This window comes from Eleutherodactylus coqui, chromosome 11 (genome assembly GCF_035609145.1).
Source record: "Eleutherodactylus coqui strain aEleCoq1 chromosome 11, aEleCoq1.hap1, whole genome shotgun sequence".
Taxonomy (NCBI): domain Eukaryota; kingdom Metazoa; phylum Chordata; class Amphibia; order Anura; family Eleutherodactylidae; genus Eleutherodactylus; species Eleutherodactylus coqui.
In genome coordinates this window covers 71,008,974-71,028,536 of record NC_089847.1, presented here as the reverse complement: position 1 = coordinate 71,028,536, position 19,563 = coordinate 71,008,974, and the positions used below count along the sequence as shown (strand labels likewise).

At 47.2% G+C, this 19,563-nt stretch overlaps 1 protein-coding gene across 1 annotated transcript in view; it reads left to right on the top strand.

Annotated features, from left to right (window-relative positions):
- Positions 1 to 19,388: 19,388 nt before the first annotated feature.
- The window catches only part of SF3B2 (splicing factor 3b subunit 2), a 61,556-nt gene continuing 61,381 nt past the window's right edge, over positions 19,389 to 19,563 (top strand). The window contains exon 1 of the mRNA XM_066582553.1: positions 19,389 to 19,485. Coding sequence (XP_066438650.1) covers positions 19,467 to 19,485 — 19 coding nt within the window. The 5' untranslated portion in view covers positions 19,389 to 19,466. The remainder of the gene's footprint in view (positions 19,486 to 19,563) is intronic.

The following is a 19,563-nucleotide window of genomic DNA, read 5'->3' as shown; positions in this document are numbered from 1 at the left end:
TTAAGGGCCCATTCAGATGACTGATTTTCCCATCTGAGTGCTGTCTGTATATTTCATGGACAGCATTTGGACACATTATAGCCAATTATGCTATAAATACTAGCGTTTTTTAACACAGACCCATGCTCCATGTGAAAAAAATTACAGCATACCCTATGCTGATCCGATTTATGGACCAGAATCAGACATGCAATTTCCACTGCCGTAAGTATCAGCACATAGATGTGTGTCTGTGCTCTGGCATAACTATAGGGGTTGCGGTTGCACCTGGGCCCAGGAGCCTAAGGGGGCCCATAAGGCCTCTCTTTTCCATATAGGGAGCCCAGTAATATGACGTTTTGCATTGGAGCCCAGGAGCATTAAGTTATGCCTCTGTGTCTGTGTACTGTCTGATGCAGGTTGTACCCGTACAACACTTCCTCAAAATCCAGATGAGAATATAAGAAATTAATTTTGAGTGGCATTCGGCAGCCAAGTTGCTGATACGCTGCTAACATGTTGCTTACAAATTCTGCATGATTCTCAGTTCGATGGTTACCAAGAAAGTTTTGCACAACTAGCACAAATGCATCCCAAGCGGCAAATTCAAGTATACTCAATTTGGATCTGAATTTGTGATCACGCATTAATTTGCAGATTTCAAGACCAACAAAAATTCTTGCTTTTGGCTTGATTTCATTTTGTTTTTTCCAAACTTGTCCTTTAGGTACTGGAAACCATTACCATTATGATTTATAGCCATGACAAAGTTTTTCATTAGGCCCAGCTTAATGTGAAGTGGTGTTAGGTACACTTTCATTGGCACATGTAGCACATTATATCTGCCAACAGTGTGCTCAACTCTGAATGGCCACTGCGTCACAACTGTTTCACAGACACAGAAAGCACATATGACCCAACAGGAGTGCCACAACCTTCAGGTCATCGAAAATGTTCCAGTTATGATTTGAATAGTTGATTAGCTTCAAAGAGAGTTCCGTTGACGCGTATGTCTCTTTTATTCCCACAGCATGAGCAATGAGAACAGAAGGCTTTTTGTTACCATTGTGCAGCACTATAGCTTTCAGGCTAATCTCCACTGCTCAGGTACATAGTCGCAATCTAGCTCCAGCATAAGGCCATTCACGTCAGTACACACACGAATGTCATTTTCCAACTTGTAATATGATGCTAATTTTGCATGACGATCACGAAAGTGTGAAGTTGTTGTATATTTTTGTAGTAAATTCCATTCCTGTAATCTGGAGGCTAACAATGCAGACTTGCCTTTTGATAAAGACAGGTCTCTCACTAGATCATCTAAATCAGATTGGCTCAGCAGTTGGAGCTTACACTCTTCAGATTCTGGTTCATAACTTGCGTCAGCAGCAACATCATCCCCATGATCGCCATCAGAACTGTCACTTTCAGAAGCACAAGCGGAATTGGCACTGTATTCTCAGCGTCACGTGGCACTGGCTACAGAGCAGACTCACAATCAGGATAAACAACTTTTGACTTGTTTTTATTTAACCCCATCAAGGACCAAGCACTGTAGATTTATGGTGCTTGGTCCTGGGTTTTATTCCTGGGCGATAGCAAAAATACGGAGCGGGATTAAAGCCTCTGCTCCTGCAATCAAGCAGGAGGTGCAGTGTCCCAAAGGGTGACTCCAGGCACAGGAGATATGTTGAGGCGCTGAGAGGGCAAGATAGACACTGGTCATGGTGGCACTTACCATGCTCCCTCCCGGAGGGACGCACGTAACCTCGGCCAGGGCAGCACTGGGCCTCTTCCGGGCACCCCTCGGAAAGGGATGCTCAATAACTTTGCGAACAAGTATAGGGGTTGTCACAGATAACGCCACTGTTTCGTTACCCACCGGAAAGACTTGGCGGTAAATAATTGAGCCGCAGACTAGAGTAACGTACCTTAGGTCCCTGGGAACAGTCAGAGCCTGGCATAACTTTACTCCGCATAAACAATGGGTGAAAGGCACAGTTTACACAGAACGGACAAGCATGCAAACTACAATATTATAGTACCTCTACACGGTGATCTCTAGGCATAGAACGGCTGTGTAAGAACAGCAGAATTTAAGTACCTCTACATAGTGATCCCGAGACACAGGACAGCCGCATATGAACAGCAAGATTAAAGTACCTCTGCACAGGGATTTGGTCTTAACGCACCACAAACATGCTCACGCTCTTTCTCTTTTTTCTTGGGCTCACTACTTTACGGTCACTGGCATACAGATATTCGGGAACCGCTCTTCCTCCTCTATTCTTCACCACATGGGAGTTGAAGGTACCCCCATGTGGCTGGCACTCTCAATGGAACTCCTGGAATTGAAGAACCAAAAGCTCCAGACACACCCAAAGTACTCATATTTATATCTTCACTCACACCATGTGACAAGACAAATTGATACATTGTAAGCCTCTCCCAGTCTCTTGCAAACACTTAACTCCTCATTTCCTGCAGCTGTGCAATACACATAACAGAATGCCAAGACACTTTTGCATAGCGCACCTACTAAAGACATTACATGTATGACACTTATGGAGGGGACAGCAACATAGTCTTCTGGCCACTACAGAGGAGAAATGAAAAAGGAGGATGGAGCAAGACCCAGTGAGGGTGGTGGAATATTTATGGAGTACAAGGAGCTTTCAATGATTGAGTATTTTGAATGGAGGCGGTGCTGCCAACCAGATGACGCTCCACCAGTGTGGGCGTGAGTATAGCGAAAAGGATGTGAAAAGAACTGGTATGGAGGCGCAACCTCTAAGCTACTAGAAGATGTAGATCAAAGTCCAATGTGTGATGGTGAAAGTACTTCTTTTTTATTATTTTTTCACAAATTAAAAACCAGCAATAGAATACGCGTTTCGGGGAAGAACCCCTTCATCAGTTCGGCTGGATAGGACAACAGGATGCCTAGGGGTGACACAACTCCAAAGATGTATTGGATGTGTCGGAGGTCCTGTGTGCAGGAGGGCAGGGGAATTTGTGGAAAAATAATAAAAAAGAAGTGCTTTCACCATCACACATTGGACTTTGATCTACATCTTCTAGTAGCTTAGAGGGTTGCGCCTCCATACCAGTTCTTTTCACATCCTTTTCACTACAGAGGAGAAGCGGTTTATAGCTGCTTCTGCCTTTTCCTTTCCTGGTTACATAGTGCTCAATAAGTGCTGTGTACTAAAAATGAAAGTGTTTCCGCTGGGAAACACGTGACCGCTGGGTCCCCCTGTTACAGCAGAGCTACAGGGTCCTAGCAGACCATGATTAGCTCTGCCAGTGAATATTGTCACTACAGGGGGATATTTTCTCCTGTAACTGGGGCTCCTATAGATGCACCAGCTACAGTTGGAAAGTGTGCAATAAAAAAAAGACCATGTGAATGACCCCCAGAGGTCTAATATGACATCATGGGGTCATGGATGGTAAAAAAAATCGTTGCATAAATGAGTAAAAAAAAAAAAACAGAATAAAATAAAAATATATGAAAAAGAAAATGACACAAAGCCGATGCCAACAAAAAACGTTGCCATATGCGCCCTGTAATCCAAAATCATACATATTATATAGCAAAATATCTGAAACAAAATGAACCCATTCCCATCCTTTTTTTTAGAGTAAATGTGTTAATTTAAAAATAAAAACAACTATAAATGTTGAAAAAAAAACACCTTTTCAGGCTTTTACCCTAAAAAACGGGAAAAAAGTCAGTGAAAAATATAGTGAAAAATAGCCCTATATGTCACGAAAAAAAATGCAGCAAAAATAGGTAGTTGAAGGAAAAAAACAAGGGAGCAGTAAAACACCACATGAGTAAAATCCCTAAAAAGTGTCTGGTCCTTTAGGTATAAAACAGCCTGGTCCTTAAGTGGTTAAAAATCTAGCAACATTGATTATGCAGAAATAGCAGTCGGAGTGATGATCTTTCGGTTCGTGCCAAATCATCTGCACAGCAAACAGCATTGCCTTCCTCTTGCCATTGAGCTGCTGTGTGAGGACAGGGTAGCAGACAGTGCAGCAAATGTGAGGTGCCCATCTTTTGTCTTGATCTCCAACTTTACACCTAAAATAATACTTGTAAGCAAGCTTCACTCTCTTTGTCAGGTTTATACGCTGAACACATGTTGTGTATTTACCATAAACGTAGCAAAAATAGTTTCGATGGTTAACACAGCTCCACCTACTCCGCTTTAGGCTTAGTCCTTTTTTCAGCCAGCGCTTCCTGGTTTAGAGGTTCAAAAACACCACCTCCAGGAAGCGCTTGCTCTGATTAGTTCTCGAGCGCCGTAGCTTAGCCAGTCTTTGCGCGCTCAATGAACCAATCACAGCCATTGAAAGCATCGCATCATGTTTTCGTGCGATGCGATGCAACACAAAGGAAGGCTCCATAGGGAAACGGGCTACAAAACACAGCAATCGCGGCCTACAAAACATTGCTAATGTGAAGGAACCCATTGGAAAGCATGGGCCTCACATACATACAATTTGTAGCGCTGTCGCACCACGAGAAACATGCGCAGTTGTAAACTATAATCTTGCGCTTGTCAAATCTCGCATTATATAGGCCTAGCAACTGCTGACATCAGCTTACTGACATGCTCAGATGTGTCCAGATGCGGCAGGAACCCACTGCTGCCACGTTATGTTACAAATGAGGTGCTGGAAGGCATGATACAGGTAATGGTGCAGCAATTATAATATTGCTATGCAGCAGTATGTGAGCTAATTTACAAAGGTGTCACCAAGATACAGTTGGCCTATAACTTAAAGGGGTTGTCCCACGCCGAAACGGGTTTTTTTTTTTTTCAACCCCCTTCCCCCGTTCGGCGCGAGACAACCCCGATGCAGGGGTTAAAAAAGAACACCGGACAGCGCTTACCTGAATCCCCACGCTCCGGTGACTTCTTACTTACCTGCTGAAGATGGCCGCCGGGATCTTCTCCCTCGGTGGACCGCAGGGCTTCTGTGCGGTCCATTGCCGATTCCAGCCTCCTGATTGGCTGGAATCGGCACGTGACGGGGCGGAGCTACACGGAGCTACACGGAGCCCCATTGAGAAAAGAAGACGACCCGGACTGCGCAAGCGCGTCTAATTTGGCCATTAGACGCCGAAAATTAGGCAGCTCCATGGAAACGAGGACGCTAGCAACGGAGCAGGTAAGTGAAAAATTTCTTATAACTTCTGTATGGCTCATAATTAATGCACAATGTACATTACAAAGTGCATTAATATGGCCATACAGAAGTGTATAGACCCACTTGCTTTCGCGGGACAACCCCTTTAAGATCTAGACGTCCTAGATAGTTTTTGACTTCAGATTCGGAATCAGTGCACTGAATTTCATGAAAATAATATGTTTTACTCCCAGCAGCAAAATTTTTATCAGTGTAATTTATTGAGCAAGACTGAACACTTGAAGGGAGGCTCTCATACCATGCTAAACCACATCTAGCTGGGATGAAAAATGTGATACAGGCGGGCATGGAGGCATACAGGTGCTGTATGGTATCCTGATGCATGTTGATCCACATTTGCTGTAACTGAGCCTCTAGATCACACGTGTCAAATACAAGTCCCGCGGGCTGAATCGGACGCTTCATTTTATGTGGTACACACACCAATTTTCGGTTGGCTGTGTCATGGCCACAGCGCGACCGAAAATTGCGTGAATGAGAATCAGGCATGACCAAGTCACGGCTAGTCTGCTAAGCTCTCGCCCCATCTGTGCCCCTTGTCGGAGCAATGAATCAAAGAATGGTAGAGTCCGAAGGGACCTCCAGGGTCATCTGGTCCAACCCCCTGCTCAGTGCAGGATTCATTAAATCATCCCAGACAGATATTTGTCCAGCCTTTATTCGAACACTTCCATTGAAGGAGAACTCACCACCTACCATGGTAACCTGTTCCACTCATTGATCACCCTCACTGTCATAAAGTTTTTTCCAATATCTAATTTGTGTCTCCTCCCTTTCAGTTACATCCCATTGCTTCTAGTCTTTCCTTGTGCAAGTGAGAATAGGGCTGATCCCTCTGCACTGTGACAGCCCTTCAGATATTTGTACACCGCTATTAAGTCTCCTCTCAGCCTTCCTTTTTGCAAGCTAAACATTACCAGAACCTTTAACCCCTTCCTGCCCCATGACATAAGGGTACGTCATGGCAAGGTGGTACTTCCCGCAAAATGACATACCCTTACGTCATAGGAATAGCGGCGATCATGACTGATCTTGCGCTATCCCTCAGCCGGAGATGGCTGTCAGTGATAGTTCACAGAGGGAGCGCGCTCCCTCTGTGAAGTTGCCAGGCTCTCACGATATAATCGCAGAGAGCCCGGCCTGTTGCCACGGCAACCTGTGTTGCCAGAGCCTATGATAGCTGTATAAGCGATAAGGCATGGCAAGGCAGTAGCGCTGCCATGCCTTATCATAGCGATCATCAGAACAGTGTTGTAAGTCCCTCAGAGGGACACAAGTTGTGTTAAAAAAAAGATAAGAAAAATGTAAAAAAAAAGAAATGTAAAAAAACCCCCCTTTTTTGTGCTTTTTCTAATATTAGCATAAAAAAAGGTTAAAAAAAATTAAAATGGCACATATTTGGTATTGACATGTCCGTAACGATGTGTACAAAATGTTGAACACGCTTTTTATTTTGTACGGCAAAAAGCGTAAAAAAACCACTAAAAAACGGAGGCAAAATACTAATTTTTAGCATTTTGCCTCCCAAAAAATTCCCCAAAATGGTACCAATAAAAAGTACAGCTCATCTCGCAAAAAATAAGCCCTCATAGAGCTCCGTACATAGAAAAATAAAAAAGTTACAGGACTTTGAATGCAGCGATATAGAAAAAAAAAAGTAGAAAATAAAAAATCAGAGGATAAAGTTTTGACTATACGAACGTAATATTTTATTATAATGATAGAGCAATGCGTTTCGGTCAACATATACCTTTTTCAAGCTCATACAAACACTTATAACACACAAACATACTGTATATAGGAACTTACATGTCCATATGATTACTTGCAGCCACGCTGAAAACCTACTCCGTAAGCAGGAGGGGGCGGGGTGAAGCCTCCTGACTGATCGTTACGGATTTGGCTTTCAGCGTGTATAGTCAAAACTTTATCCTCTGAGTGTGGATTTTTTATTTTCTACTTTTTGCACTTTGTATACATCAAGCCCCGGTTATCCAGTGAGCTTGTTAATTATCCTGCGGCTCTCCGTATACTATCGGATGGGATTAAAGACCTGCTACAAGTCTACCTGGATTGTGGTGTCAGCGAGGTACCTTGTATAAGGTTCTCCTCGCCTGGCACCAGGTGAGTTAACACTCATTTTGCTATTTTGATAACAAACTACGAATACACCTGGCGCATCTTTATAATATTTCTTGTTTCTGATGGTGAAAGAGTTCTTCAATATCTTCTGCTTGCCCAGGTGGCTTATATTAAATGCCTACAATGGTGTCCTTTCTGTTGTTCTCTCCTTGTATTCTTACCGAAACAGTTTCTACAGAACCCCCATGCTCTGAAGCTTGAATCTCTGTGGAGATTAATGTTTTCCTAACATACAACGCAACACCACCTCCCCTTTTTTTTGGTCTGTTTTTATAAATAAATTGTATCCTTCAAGCCTTGTGTTCCAATCACGTGTATCATTCCACCAAGTTTCCGTGATGCCTATGACATCATATTTCTCTTTCTGTTAGAAGCTCCAATTCTTCTTGTTTGTTTCCCATGCTCTGTGCATTTGTATAAAAACATTTTAGTTTGTGATCGGTGTCTCTTGCTCCTCTACTTGCCTTCTGAATTTTTTGTCTGTGTTCTTTCTTTCCACTTCTATTAGCTCAAATGTATTAATCAGCTGTATATTTTTACATGGCTTTTCACTTCCCTTCCCATATCGTTCTAGTTTAAAGCTCTTCTAATGAGTGAAGCAAGGGGCCCACCAAAAATGTGCTTACCTGTTTTTATAAGGTGCAACCCATCTCTAGCAAGCAGTCCATCATATAGGTAATTCACTCCATGGTCTAGGAATCCAAATCTTTGCTGACGGCATCATTGATGTAGCCAGTTGTTCACCTCTAGAATCCTGTTCCATCTTCTTATTCCATGGCCATCCACTGGGAGGATGAATGAGAAGACCACCTGTGCTCCTAGTTCCTTCACCTTCTTTCAGAGGTCTTCAAAGTCTCTGCAGATGGTTGCAAGGTCCTTTTTTGCTGTTTCATTTGTCCCTACATGAATTAGTAGGAATGGGTGGTGTTTAGAGATGAGCGAACGTACTCGTCCGAGCTTGATATTCGTGCGAATATTAGGGTGTTCGGGATGCTCGTTACTCTTAACGAGCACCACGCGGTGTTCCGGTTACTTTCAGTTTCCTCTCTGAGACGTTAGCGCGCTTTTCTGGCCAATTGAAAGACAGGGAAGGCATTACAACTTCCCCCTGTGACGTTCAAGCCCTATACCACCCCCCTGCTGTGAGTGGCTGGGGCGATCAGATGTCACCCGAGTATAAAAGTCGGCCCCTCCCACGGCTCGCCTCAGATGTCTTGTGAGTTAGCTGAGGGAAAGTGCTGTTCTATTGGAGTTGCTGTAGGGAGAGTATTTGTAGTGAGTGTAGGCTTCAAGAACCCCAACGGTCCTTCTTAGGGCCACATCTACGTGTGTGCAGGCTGCTGTTAGCAGTGGAGAAATTTTTTTTTTTTCTCAAAATCGGCAGTGCAGAGCATTGCACCCGGTATTAGGGACAGAAGTGATGCTTAGGCAGGGAGAGTGTTAGGAGTGAGTGTAGCCTTCAAGAACCTCAACGGTCCTTTCTAGGGCCACATTTAACTGTGTGGAGTACTGTGCAGGCTGCTGTTAGCTGTGTTGCTTTTTTTTTTTTTTCTCAAAATCGGCGGTGCAGAGCATTGCACCCTGCATTGATACTACAGGCACAGAATTGTGTAGGCAGGGCCACAACACAGTTATTAGTCATTGAATAGACGCAGTGGGCCTTTTCTTTTTTAACAAAAGGGAAAAAAGTATATTTGCCCTGCCTCTGTCAGTCCTAAGGGCTCTGGGTACGTGTGTGCTGCGTGGAGAACCTAAAAAAATCAGACGCAACCAGCTACGGTTGAGTGCAGCCTTGCGACAATTTCTTTCCTGCCTGGGAAATACCTGCTCTACCACAGTTAATAACTCTGCAACAGTAAAGTTCTGTGACACTTTTGCAGGGCCGCAACACAGTTATATTAGTCATTGAATATACGCAGTGGGCCTTTTCTTTTTTAACAAAAGGGAAAAAAGTATATTTGCCCTGCCTCTGTCAGTCCTAAGGGCTCTGGGTACGTGTGTGCTGCGTGGAGAACGTAAAAAGATCAGACGCAACCAGCTACGGTTGAGTGCAGCCTTGCGACAATTTCTTTCCTGCCTGGGAAATACCTGCTCTGCCACAGTTAATAACTCTGCAACAGTAAAGTTCTGTGACACTTTTGGAGGGCCGCAACACAGTTATATTAGTCATTAAATAGACGCAGTGGGCCTTTTCTTTTTTAACAAAAGGGAAAAAAGTATATTTGCCCTGCCTCTGTCAGTCCTAAGGGCTCTGGGTACGTGTGTGCTGCGTGGAGAACGTAAAAAAACCAGACGCAACCAGCTACGGTTGAGTGCAGCCTTGCGCCAATTTCTTTCCTGCCTGGGAAATACCTGCTCTGCCACAGTTAATAACTCTGCAACAGTAAAGTTCTGTGACACTTTTGGAGGGCCGCAACACAGTTATATTAGTCATTAAATAGACGCAGTGGGCCTTTTCTTTTTTAACAAAAGGGAAAAAAGTATATTTGCCCTGCCTCTGTCAGTCCTAAGGGCTCTGGGTACGTGTGTGCTGCGTGGAGAACGTAAAAAAACCAGACGCAACCAGCTACGGTTGAGTGCAGCCTTGCGCCAATTTCTTTCCTGCCTGGGAAATACCTGCTCTGCCACAGTTAATAACTCTGCAACAGTAAAGTTCTGTGACACTTTTGCAGGGCCGCAACACAGTGTCAGTTATTAAACTTATTATTCAGTGAATAGACGCAGTGGGCCTATCCTTTTAAACAAAAGGGAAAAAAGTATATTTGCCCTGCCTCTGTCAGTCCTAAGGGCTCTGGGTACGTGTGTGCTGCGTGGAGAACCTAAAAAAATCAGACGCAACCAGCTACGGTTGAGTGCAGCCTTGCGCCAATTTCTTTCCTGCCTGGGAAATACCTGCTCTGCCACAGTTAATAACTCTGCAACAGTAAAGTTCTGTGACACTTTTGCAGGGCCGCAACACAGTTATATTAGTCATTGAATATACGCAGTGGGCCTTTTCTTTTTTAACAAAAGGGAAAAAAGTATATTTGCCCTGCCTCTGTCAGTCCTAAGGGCTCTGGGTACGTGTGTGCTGCGTGGAGAACGTAAAAAAATCAGACGCAACCAGCTACGGTTGAGTGCAGCCTTGCGACAATTTCTTTCCTGCCTGGGAAATACCTGCTCTGCCACAGTTAATAACTCTGCAACAGTAAAGTTCTGTGACACTTTTGGAGGGCCGCAACACAGTTATATTAGTCATTAAATAGACGCAGTGGGCCTTTTCTTTTTTAACAAAAGGGAAAAAAGTATATTTGCCCTGCCTCTGTCAGTCCTAAGGGCTCTGGGTACGTGTGTGCTGCGTGGAGAACGTAAAAAAACCAGACGCAACCAGCTACGGTTGAGTGCAGCCTTGCGCCAATTTCTTTCCTGCCTGGGAAATACCTGCTCTGCCACAGTTAATAACTCTGCAACAGTAAAGTTCTGTGACACTTTTGCACGGCCGCAACACAGTGTCAGTTATTAAACTTATTATTCAGTGAATAGACGCAGTGGGCCTATCCTTTTAAACAAAAGGGAAAAAAGTATATTTGCCCTGCCTCTGTCAGTCCTAAGGGCTCTGGGTACGTGTGTGCTGCGTGGAGAACGTAAAAAAATCAAACGCAACCAGCTACGGCTGAGTGCAGCCTTGCGCCAATTTCTTTCCTGCCTGGGAAATCAAATCACTGGTAATACAGCATGCTGAGGGGTAGGGGTAGGCCTAGAGGACGTGGACGCGGCCGAGGACGCGGAGGGCCAAGTGAGGGTGTGGGCACAGGCCGAGCCAGTGCGGTGGCCAGGGGTAGAGGCAGGGCCAGACCGAATAATCCACCAACTGTTTCCCAAAGCGCCCCCTCGCGCCATGCCACCCTGCACAGGTCAAGGTGGTCTAAGGTGTGGCAGTTTTTCACAGAGACGCCTGACGACCGACGAACAGTGGTGTGCAACCTTTGTCGCGCCAAGATCAGCTGGGGAGGCACCACCAACAGCATGCGCAGGCATATGATGGCCAAGCACCCCACAAGGTGGGACGATGCCCGTTAACCGCCTCCGGTTTGCACCACTGCCTCTCCCCCTGTGCCCCAACCTGCCACTGAGATCCAACCCCCCTCTGAGGACACAGGCACTACCGTCTCCTGGCCTGCACCCACACCCTCACCTCCGCTGTTCTCGGCCCCATCCAGCAATGTCTCTCAGCGCAGCGTCCAGACGTCGCTAGTGCCACAGTTTGAGCGCAAGCGTAAGTACGACACCACGCACCCGCACGCTCAAGCGTTAAACGTGCACATTGCAAAATTGATCAGCCTAGAGATGCTGCCGTATAGGCTTGTGGAAACGGAGGCTTTCAAAAGCATGATGGCGGCGGCTGCCCCGCGCTACTCGGTTCCCAGTCGCCACTACTTTTCCCGATGTGCCGTCCCAGCCCTGCACGACCACGTCTCCCGCAACATTGTACGCGCCCTCACCAACGCGGTTACTGCCAAGGTCCACTTAACAACGGACACGTGGACAAGCACAGGCGGGCAGGGCCACTATATCTCCCTGACGGTACATTGGGTGAATTTAGTGGAGGCTGGGACAGAGTCAGAGCCTGGGACCGCTCACGTCCTACCCACCCCCAGAATTGCGGGCCACAGCTCGGTGGTGGTATCTGCGGCGGTGTATGCTTCCTCCACTAAAGCACCTTCCTCCTCCTCCAAGGCAACCTCTGTCTTGCAATCAAGATGTGTCAGCAGCACGTCGCCAGCAGTCGGTGTCACGCGGCGTGGCAGCACAGCGGTGGGCAAGCGTCAGCAGGCCGTGCTGAAACTACTCAGCTTAGGAGAGAAGAGGCACACGGCCCACGAACTGCTGCAGGGTCTGACAGAGCAGACCGACCACTGGCTTGCGCCGCTGAGCCTCCAACCGGGCATGGTCGTGTGTGACAACGGCCGTAAGCTGGTGGCGGCTCTGCAGCTCGGCAGCCTCACGCACGTGCCATGCCTGGCCCATGTCTTTAATTTGGTGGTTCAGCGCTTTCTGAAAAGCTACCCCCACTTGTCATACCTGCTCGGAAAGGTGCGCCAGCTCTGCGCACATTTCCGCAAATCCCACACGCACGCTGCCACCCTGCAGACACTGCAACATAGGTTTAATCTGCCAGTGCACCGACTGCTGTGCGACGTGCCCACACAGTGGAACTCTACGCTCCACATGTTGGCCAGACTCTATGAGCAGCGTAGAGCTATAGTGGAATACCAACTCCAACTTGCGCGGCGCAGTGGGAGTCAGCCTCCTCAATTATTTACAGAAGAGTGGCCCTGGTTGGCTGCCAGGTCCTTGGAAAATTTGAGGAGTCTACCCAGGTGGTGAGCGGCGATGCTGCAATCATTAGCGTCACCATTCCTCTGCTATGCATCTTGAGAAGTTCCCTGCAAAGCATAAAGGCAGACGCTTTGCGCTCGGAAACAGAGCCGGGGGAAGACAGTATGTCGCTGGATAGTCAGAGCACCCTCCTGTCTATATCTCAGCGCGTTGAGGAGGAGGAGGAGGAGCATGAGGAGGATGAGGAGGAGGGGGAAGAGACAGCTTGGCCCACTGCTGACGGTACCCATGCTGCTTGCCTGTCATCCTTTCAGCGTGTATGGCCTGAGGAGGAGGAAGAGGAGGAGGAGGAGGATCCTGAAAGTGATCTTCCTAGTGAAGACAGCCATGTGTTGCGTACAGGTACCCTGGCACACATGGCTGACTTCATGTTAGGATGCCTTTCTCGTGACCCTCGCGTTACACGCATTCTGGCCACTACGGATTACTGGGTGTACACACTGCTCGATCCACGGTATAAGGAGAGCCTTTGCACTCTCATTCCCGAAGAGGAAAGGGGTTCGAGAATGATGCTATACCACAGGGCGCTGGTGGACAAACTGATGGTAAACTTCCCATACGACAGCGCTAGTGGCAGAAGGCGCAGTTCCGAGGGCCAGGTAGCAGGGGAGGCGCAGAGATCAGGCAGCATGTACAGCGCAGGCAGGGGAACATTCTCCAAGGCCTTTGCCAGCTTTATGGCTCCCCAGCAAGACTGTGTCACCGCTCCCCAGTCAAGGCTGAGTCGGCGGGAGCACTGTAAAAGGATGGTGAGGGAGTACGTAGCCGATCGCACGACCGTCCTCCGTGACGCCTCTGCCCCCTACAACTACTGGGTGTCGAAGCTGGACACGTGGCCTGAACTAGCGCTGTATGCCCTGGAGGTGCTTGCTTGTCCTGCGGCTAGCGTCTTGTCGGAAAGGGTGTTTAGTGCGGCTGGGGGAATCATCACAGATAAGCGTACCCGCCTGTCAACCGACAGTGCCGACAGGCTAACACTCATCAAGATGAACAAAGCCTGGATTTCCCCAGACTTCTCTTCTCCACCAGCGGACAGCAGCGATACGTAAGCAATACGTAGGCTGCACCCGCGGATGGAAGCTACGTTCTCTCTCACCATCCAAAACGGGGACATTTCTGCTTCATCAATCTGTGTCTAATATTCCTCCTCCTCCTCCTGCTCCTCCTCCTGAAACCTCACGTAATCACGCTGAACGGGCAATTTTTCTTAGGGCCACAAGGCTCACTCATATAATTTTTCTAAACAATTTTTATACGCTCTTAAAAGCGTTGAAACTTTAACTTGAACCAATTTTTCGTTAAACTGGGCTGCCTCCAGGCCTAGTTACCACTTAAGCCACATTAACCAAAGCGATTAATGGGTTTCACCTGCCCTCTTGGTTGGCCATGGCCAATTTTTTGGATGTACATTAGTACTGTTGATACAGCAATTTTTGTGGGCCCTCGCCTACAGTGTAATCAAATGAATTTTTAGCCCACCTGCATTACAGCTGACGTTACATCCGCTGTGTTGGGCAATGCAATGGGATATTTTTGTGTATCGCCGGTGGGTTCCAGGGAGCCACCCATGCTGTAGGTGCACACGGAGTTTAACCTACATGTGTCCACTTGTAAAGAACCCCAGTCTGACTGGGGCATGCAGTGTGGGCCGAAGCCCACCTGCATTAAGCACGACATTACTACCTCAGCTGTGTTGGGCAATGCAATGGGATATTTCTATGTACCGCCGGTGGCTTCCTGGCACCCACCCATGCTGTGGGTCCACAGGGAATTATAAATGCATCTGTTTCCACTTGTAAAGAACCCCAGTCTGACTGGGGCATGCAGTGTGGGCCGAAGCCCACCTGCATTAAGCACGACATTACTACCTCAGCTGTGTTGGGCAATGCAATGGGATATTTTTATGTACCGCCGGTGGGTTCCGGGGAGCCACCCATGCTGTAGGTGCACAGGGACTTCACAATAGGGAGTTGTACCTGCCTGTGTCTATGAATTAAAAAGCCCGGTCTGACTGGGGCATGCAGACACCTTGACAGAATGAATAGTGTGTGGCACATAGGTTCCCCATTGCTATGCCCACGTGTACAGCTCCTGATGGCGGTGGCACAGGATTATATTTCTCATTGCTTCTGTACAGCATTGTGGGCTATCGCCCCGCCCCTTTTAAAGAGGGTCGCTGCCTAGCCGTGCCAACCCTCTGCAGTGTGTGCCTGCGGTTCCTCCTCATGGCAGACGCACTTATAAATAGACATGAGTGTGGCGTGGCATGAGGGCAGCTGAAGGCTGCGCAGGGACAATTTGGTGTGCGCTGTGGACACTGGGTCGTGCGGGGGGGTTGGGCAGCATGTAACCCAGGAGAAGTGGCAGCGGAGTGTCATGCAGGCAGTGATTGTGCTTTGTTGGAGGTAGTGTGGTGCTTAGCTAAGGTATGCATTGCTAATGAGGGATTTTCAGAAGTAAAAGTTGTTGGGAGGGGGGGGGCACTCTTGCCGGTATTGTGGCTTAATAGTGGGACCTGTGAACTTGAGATGCAGCCCAACATGTAGCCCCTCGCCTGCCCTATCCGTTGCTGTGTCGTTCCCATCACTTTCTTGAATTGCCCAGATTTTCACACATGAAAACCTTAGCGAGCATCGGCGAAATACAAAAATGCTCGGGTCGCCCATTGACTTCAATGGGGTTCGTTACTCGAAACGAACCCTCGAGCATCGCGATAATTTCGTCCCGAGTAACGAGCACCCGAGCATTTTGGTGCTCGCTCATCTCTAGTGGTGTTCTGTAGAACTGAAGAGTCCTGACAGCCTATCAGACACATCTTTGATTTGTGCACCTGGAAGACAGCACACCTCTCGTGAGGTTATGTCTGGTCTACAGACAGCGGCCTCTGTTCCTCTCAATAGGGAATCCCCTACAACCACCACTCTTCTCTTCTTCTTCACAACAGCACTTCTTTTTCTACATTTAAGAGCACTCTGTGCACTTCCTACACAGTTCTTTGTGGGTAGAGTCATTTCTTGCTGTACATCTTTCTCCTTTGCTTTGTTTTCTGTGGGTAGAGTCATTTTCTTGCTGTAACTCTTTCTCCTCTGCTCCGCTCTTTGTGGGTGGAGTCATTTCTTGTTGTACCTCTTTGTCTTTCTGCTCAGGAACTAGTACCAGCTCCCCCTGCGTGAGAACCTCGTACCGTTTCCCAAGCATTATGGGTGCTGGCTGACTCATGTTCTTTCTACTTCTTTGGGTCACATGCTTCCATTCCTTGGCTTCTGCAGGTACACTGGACATTTCTTTTCCATCAACATTTTGAAGACTTTCTTTTACTCTGTCCAGGAAATCGTCATCTTCCTTAATACGTTTCAATGTAGCTATTCTTTCCTGAAGACTACGCACCTTTTCCTCCAGTAGAGACACAAGCTTGCATTTCTGGCAGGTGAAAATTAGCTTTTCCTCTGGTAGGTCTGTAAACATATAGCATACGTTGCACCTCACCAAATGGCTCCTCTCCATTTCCATGTTGTTAGTTGATATCCACTTCCAAACATCAAGAATTGTAGTGAATAAAAATAAGCAGTAAAATACTACTAAGTGTACATGGTTTAGTGATGTCCTCCGAGCGGCTAGACCCGGCTAATCCCAGAAATCTTCCCGCTTATGGTGATTCTTTGCTTTTCCCAGAATGCACAGGGAATATGCAAATGATCTTCCTGCAGCTCCAACCTCTGGTTTGGCGATGTTCTCTGAACAGCTACACCCGGCTAATCCCAGTAATCTTCCCGCTTACGGTGATTCTTTGCTCTTCCCAGAATGCACAGGGAATATGCAAATAATCTTCCTGCAGCTACAATATCTGGTATGGGCCCCTTAAGGCTCCTCGGCCCAGGCGCAACTGCATCCCCTATAGCTACGTCAGTGGTTTGAATGTACCCATAGGCTGGTCTGGAGTCTGCTCATTTTTTTTAGTTATACTGGTAGTGCAGTGCTCTGGACCTAGTTATCGTTTACCAGGGTCTGAGAATTGGAGGATATGTTGCTGCTAAGCCTTGTGTATTTGTGTGTACCTAATACGGGTAAGTGTTCCAGCCTGACTTCGGGTGTCCTGACCTGAACTTTAAAGCATCATAATTCAGGTCAGGATACCCGCAGTCAATTTGGGACAGTCGTCTGTATTACAGTCGCATAAATGCAGCAGTAATACAATTATGTGGCACATTTCCAAGGCTAGGTGCATACTTCCATAAAAAAGGTCCACTTTACGTCCGCAAAAAATGGATGTTTTTTCATCCCTCCTTATTAAGGTCAGCTGCACACGAACAGGTTTTTTCTGCAGAATATGTGGTCGGTGTCCGCACTGCAAATCCGAGCAAATGCCGTTCATATATGTTATGGAAAAGTGATTGTTCCTGCACACGAGCGGAATCAAATTGCAATTTACGCTTGCGGAGGAAAAAACAAAGCATGCTGCACTTTCACGCAGATTCCAAAGTCGATGGAAGCTGTCCGACCTGCGGCCTTTCCACAGTGACATTGTTAAAAAAGTCGCACGTAACCGTGTTATTGCCTAGCAACGGCTGGTGAAAAATAAACATTTTAAAAAAATCTGTACCAATAGTAATAGTGGCTCCAGTAGTAATAGTGACTCCACTATTGCAAAAGTAGTAATAGTGACACCCATTAATGGCCCCAGTATTAATAGTGTCCCTCTTAGTAATAGTGACCTCATTAGTGGCCCCACTAGTAATAATAACAACCCCCTTTAATGGCCCCATTAGTAATAGTGACCCGGGTAGTGGCCCCAGTAGTAATAGTTACCCTGTTAGTGGTCCTAGCAGTAATAGGGACCCTGATAATTGCCCCAGTATTAATAGTGACCCTGTTTAGAGCCCCAGTAGTAATAGTGACCCCCATTGTGGTTTTGGTATTAATAGTAAGGCTGGGGTCAGACGGGATCGAAATCCCGCGGAAATCTCGCAGAATGACCGCACGGAAATACCGCGAGATTTCCGCAACGGAAATACAGCTTCAAAACCCACGCCCTTTTGCCACCTGCATTCCACCGCGGCCATCTCTCCCCACAAAGAGGAGAGTGGCCACCACACAAACAGGGAAAGAATTGACATGCCGTGTCTTAGAATTTCGCACGGCATTTTCAGCGCAGCTTGGCTGCAACGGACCGGCCATAGCACGTGGATGAGATTTTTGCAAATCTCATCCACTTTGCTGCTTTATCCGGGGATAAAGAGCCGTGGGCGGAATTTCCGTGCAGAAACTCTGCATGGAAATCCAGCGGCAATTAGGCCCCGTGTGACTCCAGCCTAAGGGCTTTTACCCACTAGCGTTTTCTTAACGCTGCGGTATCGCTTCATTTTTTTCAATGGGACTTTCTAATGTTAAAATTACATCGCACAAAAATTGAAAGTTTCTGCTGTTGCGATTTTTGTGTAAAGCGATTTTAACATTAGAAAGTCCCACTGAAAAAAACGCAGCGATATCGCAGCGATAAAAAAGCGCTAGTGGGTAAAATCCCTAAGGCTGGGTTCACACAGGGCGGATTTGCCGAGAAAATTCCGCCTGGAATTTCGCCACGGCAAATCCACCTGCAGACGCTAATCCCGGGATTGGCCAGCCATCTGGACGAGATTTCTCAGAAATCTCATCCACACGGGATGGCGAACCCGCCACGGAAAAGCTGGCGCTGCGGCGTGGATTCGCTGACCGCAGCATGTCCTTTTTTTTTTATTCCGCTGCGCTCTCCTCTGTGGGAGCGCCGGCCGCAGCGGAAAAGCGGGCGGCCAGGCCGCTTCAAAACCCGTGGCTATGTGCCGTGGGTTTTGAAGCAGCGCCTTCCCAGTGAAAAGCTCGCAGTTTTTCGCTGTGGCCAAACCGCGAGATTTCTGCTGGGATTCCGGCGTATGAGAACCCAGCACTAAAATCTGGGCAGTTGAGTGGAAAGTGAACGAACCCCATTACAGTCGATGGGGTCCGTTCGGCGCTGTTCGATCCGGTCTAAAGACGGGGCTGTTTGGGCCAGGGATTCCCCTTTCTTGCTCCCCAGATGGAGCAGGAGACAGGAACCACTGATACAGATGTGACCCCAAACTAACCTGGGTAATGGCACCAGTATTATTAGTGGCCCTCTTAGTGGCCACAGTAGTAGCGACTCCCACAGTTGCTTCCTGTTAGATACAGTCCCCCCTCTGTGCCCCCCTAATATACTATTAGTTCCTTGTTAGCTCGCTACGTAAACAAGTCCTCGTATAGCAAAGTCAATCAAAAGATAATAAAGCTTATAACTTTTGAAAAATGGAGATGAAAATGCAAAAAACATTGCTGCATTCTTAGGTCCAAACAAGGCCATATCCTTAAGGGGTCAAAAAGCAAAGGTCAGGAATTTCCCTCCAAAATCGGGACATTTAAGAGCTATACTGTGGAGTGTGACAAAACTTCATGGAAACATAGTGAGCACTCTGGAGGGTGGAGAGAACCAGTTTATTGAACCTTCTATAGCCACAACTATTTTGTGAAAAGATTACTGTTACAATAGCGCCACTCACAGGATACTGTCAGCATCTGTTCCAGAATATCACACTCTGCCAGTTCCCAGCAGTTATATCCTGACTTGCCCTCAACTAACATGGCGTCCCCAGGTTCTATCACACCACGTGGTGCCACTTCTTCCGCTGGTCGCTTTCTATGACGTAGTCTACGCGACTTTGAACAGAGAAACGCGACTCCGTTAAAGCAGGAACATGGCGGAACTCTTAGACGGTGAGTAAAATATGATGAGTAAACGGGGCTGTGGATCTGAGCGCGGGGTTGGAGGGGGATTAGTGAGCGGAGGAAGCG